The 25,179-nt window shown below is 41.6% G+C and overlaps 1 protein-coding gene across 1 annotated transcript; it reads right to left on the reverse strand.

The window, feature by feature from the left end:
• Positions 1–1,887: 1,887 nt before the first annotated feature.
• Positions 1,888–24,944, reverse strand: klhl4 (kelch-like family member 4). Its single transcript, XM_084010537.1, has 11 exons — positions 24,034–24,944; positions 15,709–15,876; positions 14,597–14,733; positions 14,060–14,256; positions 10,894–11,106; positions 9,462–9,648; positions 9,158–9,382; positions 6,438–6,600; positions 4,973–5,185; positions 3,632–3,803; positions 1,888–3,250 (listed from the first exon to the last, which is right to left on the reverse strand). Exons 1-11 carry the CDS (start codon positions 24,486–24,488, stop codon positions 3,191–3,193), a joined length of 2,190 nt encoding a protein of 729 aa, XP_083866663.1. The 5' UTR covers positions 24,489–24,944; the 3' UTR covers positions 1,888–3,190.
• Between the last annotated feature and the right edge of the window lie 235 nt (positions 24,945–25,179).

Raw genomic sequence — 25,179 nt, forward strand, 5'->3', positions numbered from 1 at the left:
CGTAGCAGCGTTAAAAACATTTTTTAAATTATTCTACCAACACTGACATGTACATCGATAGTCCGACGTTATAATACATTTGTCTCGGGTGTTCTGCGGAGCAGTTAAAGCTGTTTTTAGTGACAGGCTGGATGTTACCGTTGACGTGCGCTAGCTCAACACCAGTTAGCAACGGTGACTTGTGCAAATATAAGGACTGAACCAATTGTGCTGAAAACGGTCTCCACCGACCTATATCACCTCGGGTAAGTTGGAAATGAGGACCTATGTCCAAAATTCCGAACTTTTCCTTTAAGTAGATGGCGCTTAAGTGTAACTGAGTAGTAGGAGACTGGATGGCTGAGGGTATCTGGTCCATCTTGAAGCAGCACTTGCATCCACCTTGATCTTGAAGGGGCTTAGTGAAGTCAAATTCATGTCGGTCGTCACTGGTCCATGCAAAATGTTGACTTGAGCTGAGTGAGAGGGGCTACCACCACAGAAAAATGAAGATAATAGATAATACCCAGCCAATCCTAGGAACCGCCGAAGTTCACATCTAGTGGAGGGAACAGGGTAAGACACAATGGCATTGACCTTTGCAGTTACTGGGCATCAACCGGCAAGGAGAACTCCAGGAGCTATGACTGGGTTTGGCTAGGCCATTTTCAAGTAAGTAAGCCACCTCGTACTCCATTATCTCCCTTTTTGTTGTTTGATAGGGGACGTATATCGCCAACATCAATATCATGCTCCAATACAGCATAACATGAAGGCACAGCTCTAAATAGAGTGAGGACTGAATGAGACGCTGCACATCTTTTCTTTCAACACACATGATAGGAGAGGTAAGCATGTAGGTTGTCAAGAATTGTTGATTTTGTCACCATCACACAGCTTCAACACGTCATCAGCGTCATCCTCCTGCATGGACAACAGAGCTAAGGAGACAACACCGGTTGTAGCCTCAAACTGCATGATTCTGTATTATTCACCTTTCTTTTTATTACACGTAGGAATTCCAGCAAATAATTTAGCAACAGTCAAATTAACAAACTCCAGTGAAAGTGTAATCTTTGAAAGTTGTAACTTTATTAATTTTCCCTTGCAAATCTAATGACTTTTCGTATGTGTTTGTATTGCTCGGTTTAAAATTGTGGTTGCTAAATGCCATAAGCATTTAAGATTATATTGAGCTAACCCTCAGGACAACATTATAATGCTGCACATTTGCTACAAATGAAATAAAGCTCATTTCATCACAATGGACCCATGTGTCTGCAGGCATTGCACTATGCCTTTGAATTAATTGGACAGACATAGTGTGATACAAACAGTATATCCTACAGTAATATTATACTCTGAACAGGTGAACGCTGTTATCCTTTCTTGATCTCCATTATGTGATCTGACAGGAGGCCATGCAGATAAACCAAAATAGAAAGCTAGAGAAGGATATTCATGTTTACATAAACTGAGATACGCATTGTGCAAGAAAAAGCTATACCTTTTTTTCTCCAGTTAAAAAGATACATTTTGAAGATTGTATTTTGAAGAGAACTAAAACTACATGTGAACACATAAGCCAGTGTGTTGTGTGCATAAACCATTCAAATCTAAGCAAACGAGATGAGGGTGGGAGGACCGTGAGACTATTTGGAGGGTAAACAATGTAAAAACAAAGGCAAGCAAAGCCAGTTGGTCCTCAGCCTGTCGAGCGGTATCAACAAACAGGCGCTTGATTTAAAAAGTGGATGCTGCAATGAGAAGAACACTGAGGTTAATGCCGGCATCAAAGTAGCTCCCAAGTCTGTTTAGTCAAACAATCAGTTTACTGAAAGCAAAACAAGAGATATCAAAATCGGCCACATTACGCTCCAAACATGGATTTGAACGTGCAAAGAAGACTGAAGTTTTATTTATAGGTTTGCATGCTGTACAAAATTATGAATAAAAACTAACATTTGGTCTCAAAAACATGTTACAAATCGTTCTCATTGTGATAAAGTTCGTAATGTTTCATCTTTTATGAGCAAGAACAAAGATTCCAAAAAAAAGTCACATTAGTGAAATCAGGTTTCTGAGTGCTGCACATAAGACTCTGATTGCTGGTTTGGATGTACCTGGTGCCACTTAGCCATGGTTTGTTTTCTGTGTTAATAGTTTATTCTTATGAATGCTAAGATCATCTACTTAACCCAAAGGCATCATATCTTTGAAAATATAGACAGTGATCTTGATATATCTGTATGACTCAAACATTCGCTCAACCAGCATGCCCAGAAATATAGAGAAAAGAAAATTGTAATAACTGTAGTTGTGGTTTGGGCATGATTTATCAACACAAATGTAGTTTCAGAAAGTTCACAAAAATCTGTACAGCACTGTGAAATATCAATATGATATATTTTCCCGCGATTCACAATTTTGTAAACTTTTATTTAATTTTAACAAGACTTCGAAGACAAGCAAATGACTTTGGTGTTCTGCAGCTACAGGATCAATAAAAAAAAAGAAAGAAAATGTCCAAATATATTTTTCACCAAAAAGTTTAATTTCATTCCTGTTCTTCAAACTAGCATGAACAAACATATGTACACAGTGGTATTCTTCCCTAAAGAGCAAGAATCTGGTCAGACCACCCACGGAGGAAAGACACAGGAACCTGGCTCCATTTGTTTTGTATCATAACTTTCATTTTAGTGGCTATAAAGTGAAATATAAAGCCCAAAATATACTGTACTGTATGTGATGGCACTGATAAGAAAAGTCTCTGTAAAGATGTAAAACTAACCTGCAGGCTCGTTTACTCCAAATGTTACTTTAATATTTAATCTCACAGACATACACAGAATGTTTCAGAAAACGAGTTTACCAAAGCAGTACGACAAAGGCTTGGCACTTGCTACAGCTTCGCCAAGTCTATGAAAATTCTTGATCGGTTGAGAATGTGGAGAATGTGCAGTGCATTCCAGCTTCTGAACAAGTCGTCCCCAGTGGGCAGGCATGTCCACTAATGATAGAAACAATGGTTTGTCGGCAACGCTCTGTCTGTGCTCCTTCTGAAAAATGGTGGAAAAGCTGAGTCAAAAGAAGAAGAAGGGAAAAAAGCATGACTCTCGAAGGAGGTGTCCTTGATCCATTGTTTTGTTTGTCCACTCTTCTTTGCAGCTCTTTCATTTGTTTCCCATGCCGTCGCGAGACAAAGCGCTCAAGGCAATTTCACCACCACCACGCAGGCGCCTGCCCTGCCGATGTTGAGAGGGACCTCCTACAGGACGACAGAGGGGTTAACATGCAGCCTCTCATCTGAGTCTCTTTAAAAAAAGAAGAATCCCATTTGACTTCATGCAGATAAGAGGGTTACAGAGGCAAGATCGGAAAAACAAAGCAAGCTATAAAATATTGATGGGGTTCAGGGACTTCAGCAGATTTGTGCTCCTGGAGGGTGTTAACTGGAACCATGGGGTAACCAGTTCTGGCAACGACAAGCTACAATACCATTAAAAAGTTGAACCCTTTTCATGTCAGAAATGCCCTATTTTGGCACCTAACAACTATATATATATCAAACATATATCAACATATCAAACAACAACCATATTTAAACTGGTCTGTGTTACTGTGATACATTATTGGTTCATGGGATTACCTCAGTCCACTCATTGTTCTGTGCATCGTAGGATTCCACGGTGTTCAAGTACGATTGGCCATCATATCCACCCACAGCATAGAGCCTGTCACCCAGTAGGCAAACGCCCACTGCGTCCCGGGGAACACTGAGGGAGGACACGGTGGTCCAAGTGTCTGTCTTTGGGTCATACCTGTAATTGCAATAGTTGGATTATTTTTGCATTATGGTTTGGATGGTTTATTTGGTAAAAAAAAATACATAAAAGTGTCCAATCCAAACTAATTGAGACACCCTGATGTCCACCTCATTCAATCACTGCTGTCTGAATGGTCACTCCAGTTCCTTTCTGCACACTCAGAAGGCCAGATTGGTATTCAAAAGCAAAAATGGTGTCTTGCTCAGGTGCTGGCTGCTGGGACCACAGAGAGCTGGACTAGTGAAGGCATATGTTGTTGTGTTTTTTTACCATGTTGATCGCTAAGAAGTAAAGTGAAGACACATTGATGATGGTTTCCTTTCAATGGTTTCCTGGTTTTGAAGTCTTGCTTAAAGTTGGTGCTATCAAGCGAAATAAGTCAAATAATGATGTGACAGACTGTGATAAGCAATTAAGAAATTGTAATACATCATTTATTGAAGAGGTTCAACTACAGCACCAATAATGCCATTCATCATTAGACGTGAAACTGCCATGATTTCACAAATATTTGACAGGGTAGACCCCGATATATTGTTTTTTCTTTTAAGGTGTGTAGGATTTGGCACCATCTAGTGGTGAGGTTGCAGATTGCAACCAACTGAAACTTCCCCCTTTTGCCACATTTGTCAGAGAACTACAGTGGCTAAAATTAAATCGTGAATGGTCCTGTCGGGAGCCAGTGTTTGGTTCATCTGTTCTGGTCTACTCTACAAGGATTCTTAGAAAACATACGTATTAATATTATATTCCATTTCTACTGATAGTTTCCCCACCAATGCTACACACTGAACTTTAAATACAAAAGTAATAGGAAGCACACAAAAAATGAGGCGCAAGGTATTCTGAGCAGTGAATTACAACTGGAGGTGCTCTACTGTGAGTCACATCAGGTTCAGATTCAGGAAGATATTGTGGCCACCAGGTGGTGCCAGATTGTGTAAAATAAAACCATCTGTGGAAACTATGATCTCTTCAGTTGAGTATCATAGTATGATGAAGAAATGCCTCAGAATGCAGGAACAGGGCGGGGATTGAGAGTTTCTCTCCCTTTTGTTTGAAAAGCCTTGTCCCCACCCAGGACTTTATTCAACTGCAAATCCAAAACCTCTTACAAAACATTGTGTTTGTGTGTTTCCTCCAGAGAAGAAGCGCTCACTAACCTTTCAACACAATCAGAGAGTTTGGAACAGTGGTTGGAAGCGGGGGCGTCGTGTCCGCCTACAGCATACAGGAAGTTGTTATACGTCGCCACACCCACTCCTCCTCGCCTCTTGGCCATGGAAGCACACATGCTCCACTTGTTGGTGTGTGGATCGAAGCACTCCATTGACCTGAGACACGAGCTGCCGTCTCGACCGCCTACTGCAAACAATCTGACAAAATTAAAGAAAATAGGTTCAAAATCTCAGAAAAAGTGATGCGCGTACTAATGGATCTGGTGGGAGCAGCTGACATCCGTTGATTGTGAAAATGGCGACAGAACAGTGATGAAGTAACAGATTTTTAAGAGACAGCAGTGAGCAGTGGATAGCACTTTTCAAAGGCTCTTTCCTTGAGAGTGTTCTCTCCCAGAAAGATCACATCAGTGTTTTAAGTGCTTGTAGCTTACAGGCCCGACAGCAAGAAAGTAGAGGCTAGGGAAACAGTTTCCTTGTTGTCTATTTTTGACCTAGATGCAAAAATAACTCAGCATTGACTTTAACACTGGATGCCGGATGTAGCCGAGCAGCAAGAGCTTTCCTACTTAGGCACACAAACATATTTAAATCAGGATGAGAGACACGCTGTGCTTTGTTTAATTTACTTTTCGGCATTTGATACACACGAATATACAAAGTGTTTTGCTTATATAGAGTCTATGTTACCCAGTATAAATTACCACACTGATCAGAACAGCCTTTGCCATGAGCTGCTGACTACTGCAGCTGTGGCGTCGTCGATCTCACACAGACCACAAAAGGTTGATTCTGCATTCAAGAGGTATAACCTTGTCAAACTATTACTGCATTAATGCTGCACTTCAGATTTTCCTGGACTGGTGCACTGTGAGTTACATAACCACGCCTGTGCTATTGCATGCTCTATTCCAAGTTACATATTATATTACCGTTGACCATTTTCCAAAGCTAAGTCTTTAATAATTCATGTTGACTCGTTTAAGCAAATCAACTTACAACATTAAATTGTTTTTTCTTTTGTCAAAATCACATTATTTTTGCATGGAAACAACAGATGACTTATATTTTTAAAAACAGACATGCAGTTCATGTTTAAAGTCAAACAAGGTGAATCTGCAACAAAACATGCATACAAAAATACTAGAGCCATTGGTACTGTAAAGTCATTTTAACGGCGTAATAGCCTGTTTTTATCCAATAAAATGAACAAATCTATGTTTAAGACCAACAAAATTATGCACTACCACTGGCATTCCCTTTTTGACTGTACTCATGTGCTTCCTCAGTCTCTGCTGTGGTTTTACAGAACCCTAGTTATGACGCCTGAGGTCGATGAGGTAAAATAAATCATATTTGAAAGTAACAGAAAGAAATAGTCACAGTGTCAGGATGCACATTTGGAGCATTATAATGTCAGTAGGTCTTTAAGTTTGACAGAGCGACTTACTTTCCATTGAGTGCTGTGACTCCCATGGTGCTCCTGGGTGTCGACATGCTGGCCACGTAGTTCCACTGTCTGGCCTGCGGGTCCCAGCGCTCCACTGTGTTGAGGTAGCTCCAGCCGTCGTGGCCTCCCACAGCATACATGGGTCCCTCCAACACAGCAATACCTACACGAATGAAAGCAAGACATACATATTGATTTAGTAAAAGAAGAAGACACTTTTACTTGGGTTCTTTGTGTGTTTTCCTGCCTTTTTGATCATCTGTCAAACTGATCAGATTCACCGGTCCCTATTCTCACCTCCGTTCAATATTCATGCTTCCTCTGTCCCTTCATTCTTTGTCGGTTCTGAGACTTGTTTTCTTGTTTCTACTTTAAGATGTTTGTTGTATTAAAGGTCCACTGTGTAGCATTTTCAGGGATCTATATTCATAACTATGTTTTCACTACTGTATGAAGCCCTGAAGCTCAGAATCGTGTTCTTCTGTTTTTGTTTTTGTTAGTTTTTTTGCGTAGAATGAAGCTTTGATATCGTCATAGGGAGCGAGTCTCCTTCACAGAGTTCAACAAGGTGCTGCGCATTGCTTCACAAGCCCGGAACGGAACAGACGAATCAAACGCTTCCTCCAATTACCTGTAGTAACTGTAGTTCCCCGACACGCTTGGAAAAGGAGTGAGTCGAGTCACAATGCAGTCTGCATTCTCACCACTAGATGCCACTTTGTCCTACACACTGCTCCTTTAAATGATCTCTGTTGAATCTGTCTGCCCCAGAACGGGGCTCCTTGCGTCTTACTTCCGCCCACGGGAACTGGGAACGGGAGACGCAAGTGGAGGTGGCGACTAAGAGACATGACAGGCATTTAACAAAATGTGACATCCTTGCTTTGGGGCGTTCATTTTAAAACGCCAATTAAATATGATGTATAGCACAGCTGTGTCATCTGTCCATTGTTTTGTTTTACCAGTGTATTTTATGATCGCTGTCAAATAAGCCTAACTATATATACATGAAATACAACAAATTAGTGCTGAATCCAACATAATGTTGTATAATAAACAGCTGTTTGCACTGGAAACCCCAATTTTACGATTATTTTATCATCTTAAATGATTATGACTTATGAATAAAAAAAGGAAGAGTTACGTTTGTAGGGTCCTGCTATTGTTTGAGATTATTCCTGTCGTCACGCCTCTTGTTTTTGTAAAGATTTATGCAGAGGATACACCTGTGTGTCCTCACTCTCACCTCCTAGCCTGTCTCCTCGCTCTTAAAGGTGCATTTCAGGGATTATGACATTCTCTCTGATGGTGGATTGTTAACAATTTTTCAAGTGAAGAGAGAGGATGCAAGGAAATGCCTTTCCTGATCCACTTGTACTTCATACTTGAATATAAATATGTGTATTTGTATTAGGTGATTGTGAAATTACATTTCCAAATCAAATTCGTGTTCTCTTGCAACAGTTCTTAGAGAGAGCTGAGGCAGCGGTATGCTTCTCCTTTTAGAACTGGGCAGAGTGAGTCATGCAGCTGACCGAATCTATTCAGAAAAACAGGAAGACATTAAAACTGTATTGTTATTCCTCATTCCCAAGTCACAGAGGAAATCTGTTTACCTCAGCAACACTGCAGAGGATGTTTTAACACAATGGGTTTTTATATTACCACCCTTGATTCTTTTGGTGAGGGTTCAGTTTTTTAGAGGGAACTCGAGGGCAAGAACGCATTGGGAGAACCTTGAATGACATAAACACCATCAGACAGAAACAATTCTCGATGTGAGGCTTCCTTTTATTGCCAGCTTGTGACTTTGGAATCATTTCTTTTTTTTTCTTCCTCATCTCCGCCCATCATGCACACAGCAGGAAACGGTTGGGCATGGGTGTTGGTAGACACTGAGCTCAAATATATTTAAACTCAAAATATGCACGCCACAAGCAAAGCAGCGAGAGATATTTGCTACGGTAGAGATCAAAGACAAGGCAGGTAATCTGTACAGTGTGATCTCCTGGGCTGGCTGATACCACGGCCACACCGGGTGAGCGAGCTGTATGCTTTGACAAGATCTCCCTGTTCTGTTACCCAGACCTGTTTCAACTGTGAATCAAAACACTTCTGATATAAGATTTATTGGGCAGGGAAGGGTAAGGAATAGCAAGGCCAGCATCGCCTGCCAAGCTTTGATAAGGGAATGGGAAAATATCAAAAGGTCTATCGCACAAAAAAAATGATATATATTACAGCACACCAGGTGTAACCACCCTGAGCATGCGTTGACAGAGACTATGCAATTGATAACTTTTAAATTATTTTCTTGAGTTGATTAATCAATGAATTATTCATTTCAGTCTTCTACCTTTTAAAATCACGAACCATCCACTGATTACAGCATCTCGAATGGGAGGATTTTGAACTCCATGAAGCATATCTTTTAGTTTACACTGTAGGAAACCATCCATAACGTTGGCATCTGAGAAATGTTCATAGGTATTGTTGTACTATTTTGTCACACTTTATAGATGAAAACTACTAATTGAGAAATGTATTGGAAGAATAACTAAATGTTGGATGCAGCCCTACGGACATATTTGTCGTCAGTTTTAAAAAAATGTCTATATTTTGGAATGGCAAAAACAAAGATTTGTATTCATGTCTGTAATCATTGGATTATCTATCAGTGTCTAACTTTCTTTTTCAATGAAATTAGTGGACACACTCACCGAGGCCATGCCTGTGTGTTGACATGGGGGGCATGGTGGACCACACTTTATTGATGGGATTGTAGCACTCCACCATGTTCGATGTCTTGAGTCCATCTCTCCCTCCGACCACGTACAGCTTGTTGTCTATAACTGCAACACCGAACTGCAGCCGGCGTCCGTTCATGATTCCCACCTGGACCCAAGTGTTAGTCCGCAGGTCGTACTTCTCAATGGTGGTGGAGCCTAAAGCCGCAGACACAGCAGGTATTACATTTTGAATAAACAGCTGCTGTGGACATAACTGCTACATAAAAGGGCATACCTTTGGTAGCATCCATCCCTCCTACAGCATAAAGTGCACCCACAGTGGCCTTTCTAGGTTTGGTTCTCGGGCTCTGAAACATAGGACGTCTCTCGGGCAGAAGATGGTACTTCATGGCCTCCATCAGCAGCTTTTGGCATTCCAGATCATCAGAGAACATCTTGTTGTTTTCCAGATCTGCGAGGAGCTACATTTAAAGGAATCCCATTCGTACATTGTTAGAAACATTGTATGTGTAGAAAAGATGCATTCATACGCATCACCTTTAAAGAGATGTAATGAAAGAGCTGATAACCTAAAAGCAAGTTAATCTATTGTAGCAAAGCAGTGCCTTGGGTACTCTGTGTATGATTTAAATTAAAAACGAAGAGGAGCTTAAATAACACAAAGACCTGTACATAAACAGATCTATAGGTGTGGCAACAGCGAGTCTATGATCATATGATTCATGTTAAGTGCAGGAAATCAACATTTTCCTTAAAAAGTCATATTTTTCATCTGTTTGGAAAATCAGTTCTTATCTGGAAAATATTAGGAATAGCGATTCTTAGACATCTTATATCTATATAATATTCAAAATCACACTGCAGATCAAAGCAGTTGCTTTTTGCTATTAGACATTATGATTAGTATATTATTGTCAGGGAAAATGGAGCTTCCATAATTTTAAAAAAAGGATGATTTTTCATACTTTAACAATACTTCTGTGGATTTGAGGTTATGTAAATTAGACATACAAGACAAAGGTGTAAAACAGCAGAAATCCAGCATTCATAAAACCTGAGTGTTTAAAACAATCATAATTCAAACATAAGCAAGCAAAGTTTGACAAAGTATATAAAAAGCCATGTGTAACTGTCAGTTTGATTCATCATAGAGAGGGTTATATTTCTTTCATTGGCCAGAAGATAAAGTGAATTTTGACAATGCACTGGTATCATGGTCAGTTGGAAGACTGAGGATGGACTACGTGGTTCCCTTGCAATTAATGCATGGTACTGAAAAGCTGAAAAAATTAGTCGTTTATGGGTTATTGTAAGTCGCTTTGGACAAAAGCGTCGGCTAAACGACCGAAATGTAAATGTATTGCCTTTCAAGCAAAACATGCTCAATAATTCCTGGTTTCAGCATCTCAACTGTGAGGATTACATGAGAGTAAACCTAATATCATTGGATTTTAGACAATTACTTAGACAAAACCTGACATCTGAATATGTCACTAGGCTCTTGTAAAATATTTTTGAAAGAGTGCCTTTTCAATCCAGGAAATTGCACCCTGGACCCTGGTAAAAAATGCACACTAAGCTGTCACAGCACCTGTGTCCCCCCTGGACACACTGGAAGTTCAGTTCTCAGCTACAAACCCTCAGCAAAAGCACAGTGTGTGATCCTGGTTGAACCCTTTTCTAAGCCTCACGGCCCGTTATCTGACCTGTGGAGGAAGAAGAGGCAGGCGGATGAATGCGAGGAGCACCCCGAGGTCCTGTTGTCTCCGCTGGACGTCGTACCGCACCCACATCATCAAAGCCTGGAAGATGGTCTCCTCGTCGGGGACGTTGATGTCATCGCTGGAGAGCAGCTTAACAATCTCAGCCGTGGGGAGCAGCAGGAATTCCTGGTTCTGAATGACCTCTAGGAAGTGTTCCTGCAACACAGGAGGCAGATAATCATCAGTCATTAGCCGAGGAGGACGCTCAGTGCAGTGTCGCGTCTGTCTTGGTTGTGTTTCTACACCTATGAGGACCGAACTGGCACGAGGACAGAGAGGTGAAAAGCATAATGAGTGTGAACAGATTTTTACGACTCTATTTTTGACACATTTCGTATGAACAGATGAAGCTGTCATCTGTTCTGCTGCATCTGATCGACACAACAGCAAGATATCAACCAGCCTTACGCAAAGCATCTCCCCCTCCAAAAAAAGCCCCATCCTAAGCATTTACAACATAATGCTGCTGATACTTACATGACACCATTAAGCCATTATAAGCTGTCTGATGAGAAACAGAATATTACTGTTATTGCTGAATATTACACCAATATTACTGTCACACCAATGCAGTGTCCAGTTTTGTTAAGATTCATCTTCCGTTTGCTGGCCAGATGCCCAGGCGTTATTACAGCTTTGCATGGCTACCTCTTCAAGGACATTGTCTCTGGGCCGTTCCATTAGTGATGATGCTACATAACCCCCCTGCCCCCCCAATCGCTTCTACGCCTCTAGATGTATGTATGTTGTATCCATTAAAACACATAAGAAGCAATCCTGTGCTATATTCCCACCCTGGCTACATTTTTAAATGAGGTAACTGAGCATTAATTATTAAGCTGCATGAGTAACTCAGGATGTTCGAACAATTACGAAAAACAAGCATGCTATTGACCATCAACTTGCAACAAATTACAGCGTCTTGGTGGGATCTATTATGAGAATAGGCTTTAAGAGCACAGCACAGACAGCTTTAATGAAATGAGGGACATTTATCGATCTGTTGTTGTAAGACTGAGGGAGAAACGCCATCCAACGCTTTGACATTGCTTTAGACTGATTATTTGTAATTACCGGTCCTGAGCAGCTGACAACCCAATTGAAAGCTCATCAGAGTTTGTTTCATAAACATTTAAAGAGACCTGTGTTTAGACACTGACAAGCTTGTCGGCGTGTAAACTGCTTGGAAAACAAGATCAGCGGGAGAGGATACTAATTGATTTAACTACTGCAAAAGATTAAATGTGCAATAACAGGGTTTTCCTAAGGAGGAGGAACACTGATGTTTAAGAGGAGTGAGGTTGGGAGAATTACATCTCATGAACATGTTGATTACCATGCAATTTCCGGAGGCTGGCAAGGGCTATTTTGCTATTTTTGCAGATTGGGATTCATTCATAAAAATGTGTGTGTTTGCATCTGTGATGGAGTGTGCAGCTCTGTGTCTGTCCACTAATCTCGCAATTATATTGCATCAAACCGCATAATACTTTGAGTGGCTGGTTATGGCTAAATGCTCAAAGACCTCTCGTGGTTGTGGTGGGTCATTATTATTTTCCCTATTTTATACTGCCATCAACTGCCTCCTCAATCACGACTCATAACCAGACCACGGCCGGTATTACCCACGACTGATAACACAGCTGAGTGCATCTCTGACCCCCAGCTGCTGCTCTATAGCCAGAGACTGCATGTCTATGGGGGGAACTGTTTCCTCACTTGTTTTGGACGTTGTGAATGGCTAACACTTAATGGAATTACACAAACCACAGACTGGATCACCACCACTCATTATTCTGTGCTGACTTGAAACCTAAATAAATGCTTTGCGCCCATAAGATGGACCTGAAACAGGCCTGCACAGAGCCGGGTGCAGACACCTACGTAGATTAAAATGAGAGCGTAACACAAATGATACACTTGTGGTCTAGACAAGGGGGTGAGCCAATTGTAGGTTGTCTTCATTCAATCAAGCATTGCAGCAGTGGTCATTGCAGGCACCCCTGGCAGAGATCTGCACTCTAGTGCACCCTTTTTGTTGAGATATGCCACTGAAAAATAGTGTTATAAAAAAATATATATTGTCATCCACAATAGTAACAATGCATTTTTTTTCATCTGCTGCAACATAAAAAAAGCAACTCTTTCATAAAGGAAAAGGATGTTAGAGGCAGATCTCAGTGGCCATGCTCCACCAGGAAAAACAAGCTTATCAAAACACAACTCGCTCCACTCACAACCCAGAGGACAGACTTCCAGGAAACCCGCAGCCCTCGCTGCTCGTTACCAAAGCGATTGAACAGGAAGTTGGCCCTCTTGTGCAGTTTAATGATTAGATTAACCTCCTGGTCCTGGATGCGGCCTATGTAAACAGGCTGAGCAGATGTCCTTCAGGAGATAACGCCTGCCTCATGCTGTCATGTTTGCACGGCCAAGCGAGACGTTATCTGACAATATGTCCATGAATCTTAATCCAATGCATATATTCCTCACATAAATATATCAAAATCACATTTCTCCAAGTCTGGCGGTGCACTAATCGATGTGACGCAATGTGGTATCACTTACTGTCAGCCGCAAAACCAAATTAGATAAAGGGAAAGCATGAAACTATTCAATTTCTATTCAAATGTGGAGCCCCCCCCCCCACCAAACCCCCCCTACTGCTGAAATGAGATGATATAAACGACCAACAGTTCATTCCTTTACAGGTTATTTAAATTAACTAACCTAAAAACAGACAACTGTCACAAATATTTTAAATGTTATGTACACTATATAAGTCATGCCATATACATGCATTACGTTCATAAAATATTACACAGGTTATAATCAGAGTCAATGTAAGGAAAATAAAAATCAGATATGCACTGATAAGATTACGTGGAGCAGAGTTAATTTGATTCGCTACAGTGTGGGCTGCCTTTCAGTGCATACAGTGGTAATTAAACTGCATTTTTTAAACACCCTTGTTACCGTTATAGCTTCCATTACCACAGCTTCCCGTGTGTATTCATGCAATGAAGAGTCACTTTGATAATGCGATCTCTTCGTCCAAAATGAATAATTTAGCCCACCCCAGCCATGTAAATGTAGTCTGCCCTCCTACCATGGTGTAGATATGAGCCACGTTGAGCAGGTCCACGCAGCCCTGGGCGTCTGCAAAGGAGCGTATTCCCAGGCAATTGGAAGGATGCAGCTGTTTCATCAAGAAGTTACAGCAAACCTGGATGACTTGTGAAAGCTGGAGGAGGCAAGCTGCTGCCAATAAACTCTCAATGGTCTCCTCTTTCAGCTCAAGGACGCCTGCAATGTCAGGACAAGCAAAACATATTTTTACGTCACGACTAGAGGAAGCCGTGATGCCAAAAACACAGCGGTGGGACGAGTATTGCATTCGAATAAACTGGATAATTATCATTGTGTTATTTTTCAATGTTTTGCAATGTATGGATGTGAATTATGCATATTACCAACAAGAACACTTATCATAGGGGATTCATGTAAAATTAAGCAATGTTATGTTGAGGTGCTGCCCAGTCATCCCTGTGATGAATTGCTTCATTGATCCATTTTAATCATGCTGGATTTTCGAAAGTCTCATAAGTACTTATAAGAGCTAGTGAACGTCTTTACGAGCACTCACCAGTGTAGGCGAAATGAACCAGGGATCGGAGGGCCTCTGGATCCACTCCCTCCATCTTGATCTCCTCCTGCTTTGCCTCTCTCACATCGCTGGTGAACATAGCAGCAAAGTAGTCCGACACAGCACTCAGGACCAGTCTGTCATAAAGAAAAGCTGAATTAATGCTCTTGTACATTTGTTTGCATACGGAAGATCTAGATGCTGATTATTTTGAGTGGTTGCTAAATCAATCTTTGAGATTGTGTCTTCTCACGTGTATAAGAAAATGGCATATCTTTGCAGTGGATTGCATCACATTGTGCTGTCTGTGTTATCATTTCACGTAGGACTGTTTCTTGTGGTGATTTATACCGCCTGTGTGCTTTTGCACGGGTATGATGAATAAAACTATCACATACTTCATGTTGCTAATAGTTACACTGGTCAGACGTCTAATTACATTCGCTCATTTGTCCAGGCATCATCTGGTGATACAAGGAATTGAAATCGAATGAAATAGTCCAACAATCTATTTCCTATTAACATGTAAATCCACATTGAAACATTCCATGAGAGAGCTGGTTATTTCAAGTAGGTCAGTCACTGATGCTTTTTTTCTTTTCTCTCCGCATTGTGGTTTCTGTTTCATGAATCTGTCTGGGTGAACTAACAATATATGCTGGCAGACAGATATATACAGGCATATCCACTCAGTGAACACGATGCCTCCCTGACTTCAGGAGATGTCATGCGATCTGTTCAATTCAGCCCGTTGAACCGATGGCTGGATGCCCAAATATTGACACCTCTGTGTATTGGATTACAGTGATGCTATGGCGTAAATGTAATGGAGAAGTGGGGGAGGGCAGGGGTGTAATTAGATCACAGCAGTGTGCATTATTTAGATACCAGCGGACATGGAGTTTGCATATCTTTACTGCCACCTGAAAATCACAAGATCTTGTTTTCCATTTCAAAGATTATTCCATTATCCCTCTGATGGATCGGGACGGACAAAATATAGTTCAGCATACAAAACCAGACCAAAGCGTGAACACTCGCATCGACAACCAGATAACTAGATTTGTGTCTAATTAATGAAAATCAAAGAGGACAGAAGCACAAACACCAACCTGTGAGCAGGTATCTTATGATCCCCTGCTATCAAGAGGACATCGCACAGCTGCTTGTGCTGGAGGTAGGTCTCCATCTTACGGAAAGTCTGTTCTGCATGATTTGTGGCCTGGAAAAACTCGTCGGAGGAGTTGGTGTTCATTCTGGAGAAGGTGTTGAGAGCCAACCTGTGGAGGAGAGGACAGATGTATCAAAGCAATAGACCTTTTCTGGATGTCTATAGCACCATCTATAGCTCTTTAGAACGCTGCATAAATAACCAGAAGCGTACTTCAGGTTTGTTGTGTTAAGCTTTGCCCTTGTTATTTGTTTCCGTCATGGACATATGTAAGAAGTAGTGAGCTGTAACCAATTACTTCACTTGATGGGGACTTCACAGAACGCAGACCAAAAAAAACAACAAAAAAACATTAGACACTGCAGGTGAAATTAACAAAGACATTTTAATTGAGGGAGACTAATTAATTAAACTAGTTAATTAATTTCATCCACTGTTTCCTCTCCCTGTCCACGATCATAAGGATGAATTAAATAAAAAATATCCAAAAAGCTGTACACAGCAAGATAAGCGACAAAATGATTGAGGACACAAAGGAGCTTATTCGTACACATGGCACTCCCGAATCCTCTGTTCCCTGCAGGGTATCTGCATCTTTCTTGCCACTCTAAGCTGAAATTAAAACTGTTTTACGGACTAAACTCTGCACATAAGTCGATAAGTGCTGCAATCCAATGGGACAAACGAGTGCCACAATCTACGCAACAGCCTTCCAGACATAATTTGTCCCTGTGTCTGTATGTGTGTACGCCTTTGTGTCTGTTCCTGTGTGCGTCTGCATATCTGCGTGTGCATGTGTTTTTTTTTTCTCCCAAAGACAGGGACGTAACAAGTGAACAAGCCTGCTCCTCGCAGCATTGTGGCGAGGCTGAGTCCCCGTCCCCATGGGCCGCTAGATTACACGCTGTTCTACAGGCATCCAAGTAATCCCTCAGACTCGTGGCAAATAATGCAGCCCAGACACTTTGGTGTCCTTCACAGAGAAAGTCCACGCATTGACATTTAGGGTTGTTTGTTACGCTACATAAGCAGGCCCAAGCTGCCTCTCCAAGGGAATTTACTGTCATCTCACGGTCCTGCGGCTGTGCAAAGACTGATTGTGCTCAAGGAAAAAAATAAAAGTGCTACTTTTTAAATCGACATTTTGCTTCCACTCATTGCCACTCATAGGCTGATATGAGAACTGGATAAACAAGTTACAGATTTGTCAATGCAAATGACCTTAAAACCCTGTAACACGTGGCAGCACATATATTGGCATGTACTAAGATTGATAATGCAGGAGGGGTGGAGGGGGCGATGGATTTTATCAAGCCTGATTAACACACTATTATAAAGTTTTTAGCGGAGTGTGTGACTTTCTCCCCTTTAATTACCAAAAGCAACAACATTTTACCTCCGGGAATTGTTTATATTGCCCTCTGGTCACTGCAGTATCCTATAGTCTAATCTTTATTGGGAGACTTTATGCTAAATGCGAGGGAAATTTATTGCCCCGTCACGATAATTCCCCGCTGCCTCTGGAGTCTTGCAGAAGGAACACCAAACAAGACTGAATAAGCAATGGAGCCGTAAAACTGAGATGCATTGCCTTTGTATTGGCTCCAAGGCCTGCTGTAAGGATTTTTCATGCCTACCAATCTCTCCGACACTAATTGCTTTGGTATCACATTCGAGGGAGCAGTAAATTTCTCTGTGGGGTATATTTCACTTTCAGTGGAGGGTTGGATCATCAGAGGTATAGCCCAATTTTATTGAGGCACTAAAGCCCCAGAACACCTTACTCCAGAGAAACTGCTGTAGGGACACTGCTGTACATCGCACATTAGTGAGCAATTCAAAGAGACTCACAGACTCTAACAGGCTATAGATTTATTTTGGGATCATATTACTATGTCAATGTGCCAACTTGCATTTTTAAAACAATGAGAACACAAATTTGCCGATATATAAGATTACAATCAACCTTACAGTACACATGTTGTTTAATTCTGTGAGCAGATTTCACCTTAACTCTTGACATTTGCTCCTCACATCTTCTCGAAGATATCACACCGCAACGTAAACAACTGGATCTGAGAAAAGACATTAAAAAAACTAACAAGCTAAGAACTAGAATTTTAAGTCTTTGTTTCGGAAAGGATATACTATTTTTTAGCACAAGATGCAGCGCTTATATAAAGAAAGGATACTCAATAAAAATAATACAGAGGCGTTACTTAGAATATTAAAATATAATGTTATATGTGTTTTTGCCAGAAAGGATTAGCTCCTAGCTGTAGACGTTATGAGTCAGACATGTTGCTGAGAATCTCACTCTTATTTCAACTAGTGTCAACTCCATCCCTCTACAAGAATGAAAGTAGTGCCTGCCTGGGCCAAATGGGAAATGTCTCTTTCAAAATGGATTATAACAGCCATTTGCCCCAGAAGGTTGCAGAGTAGCTTGGGTTGGGATGAGAATCCAACGTCTCCCTCAAAGCCTCGTGCAGAATGTGTCAAGTCTATATATTCCATGAGATCTTTATGCCGCTGTGCTTTGACAGTCGGTATTACTGTCATTTGCCTTTGTGTAGAGGGAAATATATACACTGACTATAATAACTTGATCCTGGAAGTGAGGCTGGGATGATAACTGTGCAGAAATATATTTTCCTCTCTGCACTTTACTATCTCACAGAAGCCTCACAGCAGTCATTCTTCTTCTGATACCTTTGTTATGCCGGACATAATATTGATAATGATGGAGGAAATGGAGTTGCATACAGAAACCATGCCTTTTGAAATCTGCTCTGAATGTGGCCAGCAGCAGGCCTTTATGTGAGAGATTGCAAGGGAAATTGACACTGCTGCCTGCTTATATTTCCCCTCAGCTTTTACCAAAAAATGCACACGTTGTAAAGAGAAAGTGATGGTGGAGAAGTCATATGTCAGCAGAATGTCTGCAAAACAGCTAACGAACGTCTCGGGTGGTCTCTCTTTTGAATATTAAGAAATTGCATGTAGGGGAGAAATCTTCCAAGGTAAAAATGAAAAAGAAGTTGAAAACATCTGTTTATTTAATAATGCAAATCTCCATAATTGACATACATATTTGAACTATCTGCTTGGAGCCACTGAGGAAATAATGTGCTGTGGATGTGAATTTCTAAATAGTGTTTCATTTTTGCCAGCAAATGAAGACTGGGACTGCCTTGAACAGGGTATAGGTATGGTACATATTAATGCTAAATCTTCATTCCATTTTCAGATCACCAGTCGTTGTTCATGGATTAACTATGATTACAATGCTGTGAATTATAATGCTGATTAATTTGTGGTAAATTGTGTGTGTGCGTGTGTGTGTCCCTGTGTGTGTGTGTTGGGGGTTGTGGGCGTCCTATAAGTGAAAAAATGTGCAGATGTTAGCAGAAAGCTCCTCACTGCTTTGCTGATGGCAGGTTAACTTGCATAGTGTATGAGAATGTCATCGTTGTCGGATTGTCCACAATTTATCTCCATCTGATTTTAATGGGTAAACAAATTAATCTACAATATTTAAGCAGTGGGTCCGGGGTCACCCTATGTGTACTGTATATATTAGATAAGTATATATCATATAGATCCTATGCAACCTAGCTTGGTGGGCTTAAACGTTTTATGTAATAGGTGTATATTCATGATCACAGATCAAATTATCTTTATTTTCCCCAAATCCTACATAAGATCTTACATTTTTATTTTATATCTTAAAGGAAAACACCACCGCATTTCCATACTGAACTATGTTCTGCTCTGATGTTAGACGAGGTGATACATACCTCCCTCTCCTCTGTGCGTGCACTCAATGGCTCTTGGCGCGCACTCCGCGCAGCGCTAATTTGCTAGCATGTAGCTTGGCCCAGTATATTCCTTAGGATCCTAAGGGGGGTGAAGTTAGAAGCGACCAAGCACTTCCACGTTGTCCCTATTTAAATACGGTTACGTGAGTAGTTACACGACCCAAGTTTGGTTACACAGAATGAAACATGCCAATTTTTCTAAGTGGATAACAAGGATAACTATATAATGTATGGCGGAATAACAACTGGAAGCACTTCGACGTCGGCGCCGTAATATCATCACTCAAAACATGACGGGACTATATACCTTCTGCTTGTTTTCACAACCCTGTACGATGCACGTTATAACCATGATGTTTGATTGTTCACAAACTATCTTACTACAACCTGATGCTTCCTCAACTGTGCACAAACTACTACAGGTAGTGCAGGCGACGGCGTGCAGGTCACGTAGGTTCTATTGACGGAAGTAAGAGGGGGAGCGGAGTGATGATATTATTGCGCCGACGTCAAAGTGCTTCCAGTTGTTATTCCGCCATACTATATAGTTATCCTTGTTATCCGCTTAGAAAAATTGGCATGTTTCATTTTGTGTAACCAAACTTGGGTCGTGTAACTACTCACGTAACTGTATTTAAATAGGGACAACGTGGAAGTGCTTGGTCACTTCTAACTTCACCCCCCTTTGGATCCTAAGGAATATACTGGGACAAGCTACATGCTAGCAAATTAGCGCTGCGCGGAGTGCGCGCAAGAGCCATTGAGTGCACGCACAGAAGAGAGGGAGGTATATCACCTCGTCTAAGATCAGAGCAGAACATAGTTCAGTATGGAAATGCGGTGGTGTTTTCCTTTAACCATGCAGGTTACAGGAAAAACCTACCGAACACCTTCCTGCAGCTTGATATAATTTATTTAGCTTTTTTATTTTCCACTTGATCGTAGTCTCAATGATGACGATTTCAAAGATAATCACTGACTACCTCAGAGACCGTTGAACAAAGTCATGGCCCGTTCTAATATTGCCCATGTAGAATTCATACGATTTTTATTTCCTTCGAATTTGGTCTGTTTGGGGAGGATAACATGACTGATCTGCATTTAAACAGAGTGAGGACTGTGTCCAATACATAATGCTGCTGTGTCTCTATTCATCTGTTCATCATTGCCTTCTGCAAAAGCATAAGCAGGGGCCACTTAAACTATTGGCTTGATCTTTAGGCTCCATATGAGGTGGCCTGAATGCTGATTTGGTGAATTTAAAGGCTACTCAGAATCAGTTATACATGGAATTCAAAATATCCACCGTCTCTGAGGATGTCATTTTGAGATTACAACAGATATACCATGTTTTACAATCTACACCCTCTTAAAGACACCCCCGCTTGATGTCACATGCAGACCAAGACCCTATAAGCCTTGCGGTGTTGTGAAGCATCCAACAAATATCTGAATTACTGCTGTTGACAGGGGAAGAGGTGGTGGTATTTCTTTCCCAAGGCGGTGGAGAGGGAATTGAGATATCATTCAAACTAACAGCCCGCTGACTCAAGCCTCTGTTAGTGTTTATGTGGGAGAGGTCAGGGTTTCCATTCCATTCGGGTTAACTCCTGTCATATATTCTCTGCCAATAATGGAAAGAGGATATTTGGATGAGAGTCTAGAGCATATAGATTACCATAGAGCATGAGGAGCAAGGGTGGGAAACAACATAGCATTATCTGCTCCTTACATCACTACATCTGATTTAACAACCCTGTAGATGGTCAGTCACATGAGAAAGGTTAACTAAATTCTAAAAAGCTAACAGAATGAGAATAATTATTCAAGCGTGGACCACGGCATAAAATGAGTCACTGACTTTTTGAGATATCTCCAGTACTCATAGCAACCAGTCAAGTTATTTAAAATGAGCTACAACTACATTAAATTAAAGGAAAAGGTCTGTTTCATTGGTTTAACATTAATAGTTCTAATAATCTTCCTGCCACATAAATACCCGTGAAGTAATGTTAACACTTCGGATTCATCATTAATATCAAACATGTTTGAAGTCAAGCAGAATCCTAAATATATGCTCACATTGTTAATTCCAATAAGGTACACCCACACACGCTGAGCTGCTTTCATTGACTTTTTCAGTTTGCTCAGTTTGACAGCAATCTAAAATATTAATAACAAAAGCGAGAAGCCAAACCAATGAACGAATGGAACGAGCCGATGGGATAGATGGCTTGTAGACATTTGTGTGAATGAAGCCAATCACTGAGGGGCATGTGTCACCAAACGACGGATGCATATTTTACAACTACAGAGGAACGGCTAAAACTTTTGTATTTTTTTCCACAGCAAGCAGAAGTCATTTCTTCATGCAGCCTGAGGGATTGTGACAAATTATGTGTCAAGGATTTATGATGTGAGACATAATAGGGCCACCCAGCTGGTGGAGTAAATGAATGTGCATATCTCAGTGACATCCACACATCTGCTTAGCCACTGAAGAACATGCGAGCTGTGATGTGTCATGCAGTCACTGGCCAAATTCACCGTGCAACTTTGTACATCTGTACAGTCGCAGTGCTTGACCAAACAACTAATCCTTCCCAGGTATCGAGTGACTGCATTTCCATCATACACCACTTGATTTAAAGGTTCTACTATGTCACACGCAAACATGTATGCATGTCATGTCAAAGATATTTTTTCAAGCCACTGCATGATCAGAAAACACAAATTGCAAATAATGTAAAAGAGATGCTGACAAGGTGATTCATTTATTTATATGAAAAGACAAAGAGATTGATCTCGCTATTCTTAATGACACTGTTATTTAGAACAATGAGCAATTATTTACTGTATACAATGTTAACACTTTGGGTGGGAGAAAATAAACCCCATTAAAACACGTTTTATGACCGATTCCATAACTGATTATCAAATTCATGAATGGATATCACTTCAACCAAGTACAACCGAGCCAAGGGTATCAATGTGATCCACCAGAACAGAGACATTTTAATATTCCAGTGTCATTGTCACAATATGATGGCTGTGCTGTAGTTTACATGGCCAGCATGAACTCAAGGTCTCTCTTGAGAGCCGGAGGGTTACACATTATTACTGTGAGGCACATCTTTTATGCATGCACTCTTCACTTACAGCGACCCCAAAACGTGAACATCTGCCAATTATACCAACACGAAGAGCAAGAATTTCGAGCGGATTTCAAAACTGCATCTTAACTCAGAATAATTCATGTTCTGTGCAGAGGCACTCAACCGTCCACTGGCCCCCCGTGGCATTTATTTAATCCACATTGACACATTTTTGGGCTGTAGACAGAGAATGTGTATTTAGAATTACCTGTCTAATTATGGTGAGCTCTTTATAAAACAAAGGGGTGGCTTCCCTTCCATTGTTCATTTCATCGGCAGGTGCATGGAACAAAAAGCACGCAGGGATGCTTAAGGACCAATCACCTTCGAATGTCACAGACGAGATAAAAGGGAGACTCTGTCTTTTCATCCTTGATGTGAGTTGCTTTTAGTGTTCTGTCAGACAACACACACACACACAGACGCACATCTCTAACCTGTTTACTTCCTGATAGACGAGGTAGCATCACAGGGAAGACAGGGGGAACAAACACAACCAGGGGGAAGCATGGGTTGGGATTTATAGCTAGAAAAGGCATGTGTGACCCTGAGAGTGTCATCAGTGCTTGTGAAATGGTGTTTGTAAAATTGAATGAAATAGCATGCGCTAGCCTCTGGCTATGATAGCTTTTGGCTTATAAAGTGTTTGTAGTGGCAGTCGAGATAATGTGTTTGCGCTTTTTATAGGTCCGGTATACTACACGATGTAATGGCTCCTTCCTGCTAGCCACTTTCAAATCTATGGAAGAATGCATTAGTGTTACGTGTAAAAACGAAATACACTAATAGGAATCAGGCAAAGTACATACAAAATCTGGACCGCAGAACACAAGGGAGCAGACAAGGTCTTGGCTTTCGGTGCAATGAATAATTAATAGGATGCTTTATTGGTTTATGCTACCTAACATGCTGTGGACAATGAGATGAGCCTTCCCCAGGTGAGCCATGGTGGCAGCTGCTGAGCCACAGTAAACTAGAAAATGATAGCTGGCCAGATAATTTGAAATGTTGAAAAGATTCTGGCTGTTATCTGCCAAGTCAGCAGCATTTACTGTTTGAAGCATGGTTGTGCTAATTTTTCCTGATCACAACAAAGCATTGTTATTTTTAAATCCTGTGGTGCAGGCATTCTCATACAGATGCAGATTGTATCTAGCTTATGAAATGTGAGGGAACCATGTCTTCCCAAAATAGCTTCCGTAACCTGGTTTACCACTATTTGAGCACACAAGTTAGCCGGTGTGGTACCACATGATAAATGTCTCTCCTAAGAATCTAATGCAGTCGTACCTCTCTCTCGCCTCCACCTCTGCAGGTTCCTCCGTGGTGTTCTTAACATCTTCCTGGCCAGGGATGGCGTCCTCTTTCCTTGGGGTGCTGGGTGAGGGGCTGCTCTTCGAAGATTCCTCGTTGACCTGGAGACCCTGGATGGTGTTCTGCTGATGGTGCCATGACTGTTGACCTGCTCTGACACAGACAGGTGTGGGCCCTGGCGTCGGCGCCAAGATGCTGTGAACCGGGCTGTTAGTCTTCCGTAGTCCTCCAACGCCTCTTTCCCGTGAGTGACTCTTCAGCCGGCCTTGAACAGGCGTCCCCCTGTGGTCCAGGCCGTCCTGCTGGATGTAGCCTCCCACTCCGCCACCTCCTCCACCGCCCGCCGAACCTTGGGATGAATGGCTGAACCAGCGCCAGCGGAGCCTGAGGATCTGCTTCACGTCAAATTCCTTCTTCCCCGACACAGACATCCTCTTCTGGGTTTGGAGACGAAGGCAATTGCACGCTTAGTCCCCAAAAACATGGAGAGCAGAGAGGAGAAGTGCCTTGATTCCAGTCCTCACTACAATGTGCCTCTTCTCTCCCGTTATTGTCTCACTACTATCATGACCACCCCCTCCTCCTTCTAATACTCCTCCGTTGTTCTTTTAGTGGAGATGGAAAGCAGTCCTCTGCAGCTTTTGTTCCTGTGCCTCAGACTACTACCCTCCCTCCAACTCTCCCTCTCTGTCTTTCTCTCTCTCTCTCTCTCTCTCTCTCTCTCTCTCTCTCTCTCTCTCTCTCTCTCTCTCTCTTCCTCCTGTGCTGCTGCTGTTTCTGTTTGCTGCTGCTGCTGCTGCTGTGCCGCTGGAGCCGAGTTAATGCACATGGATGATCCACACTCCCTCCCCTTCGTCTCCCCTGTTTCGTTCTCTCTCTCTCTCTCTCTCTCTCTCTCTCTCTGCTTGTCACACACACACACACACACACACACACACACACTCTCTCTCTCTCTCTCTCTCTCTCTCTCTGTCTCTCTCTCTCTCTCTCGCTCTCGCTCTCTCTGAGAAATAGACATATAGATACTCTGTAAATAAAATGAGAAATTCTCCAAGCCCTGCCCAGTCCCCCGCTGCCGCTGTTCTGTGTGTGCTGTAAGTATGTGCAGGTTTATGTGTGTGT

The sequence above is a fragment of the Eutrigla gurnardus genome (assembly GCF_963514095.1).
Source record: "Eutrigla gurnardus genome assembly, chromosome: 5".
NCBI classification, from domain to species: domain Eukaryota; kingdom Metazoa; phylum Chordata; class Actinopteri; order Perciformes; family Triglidae; genus Eutrigla; species Eutrigla gurnardus.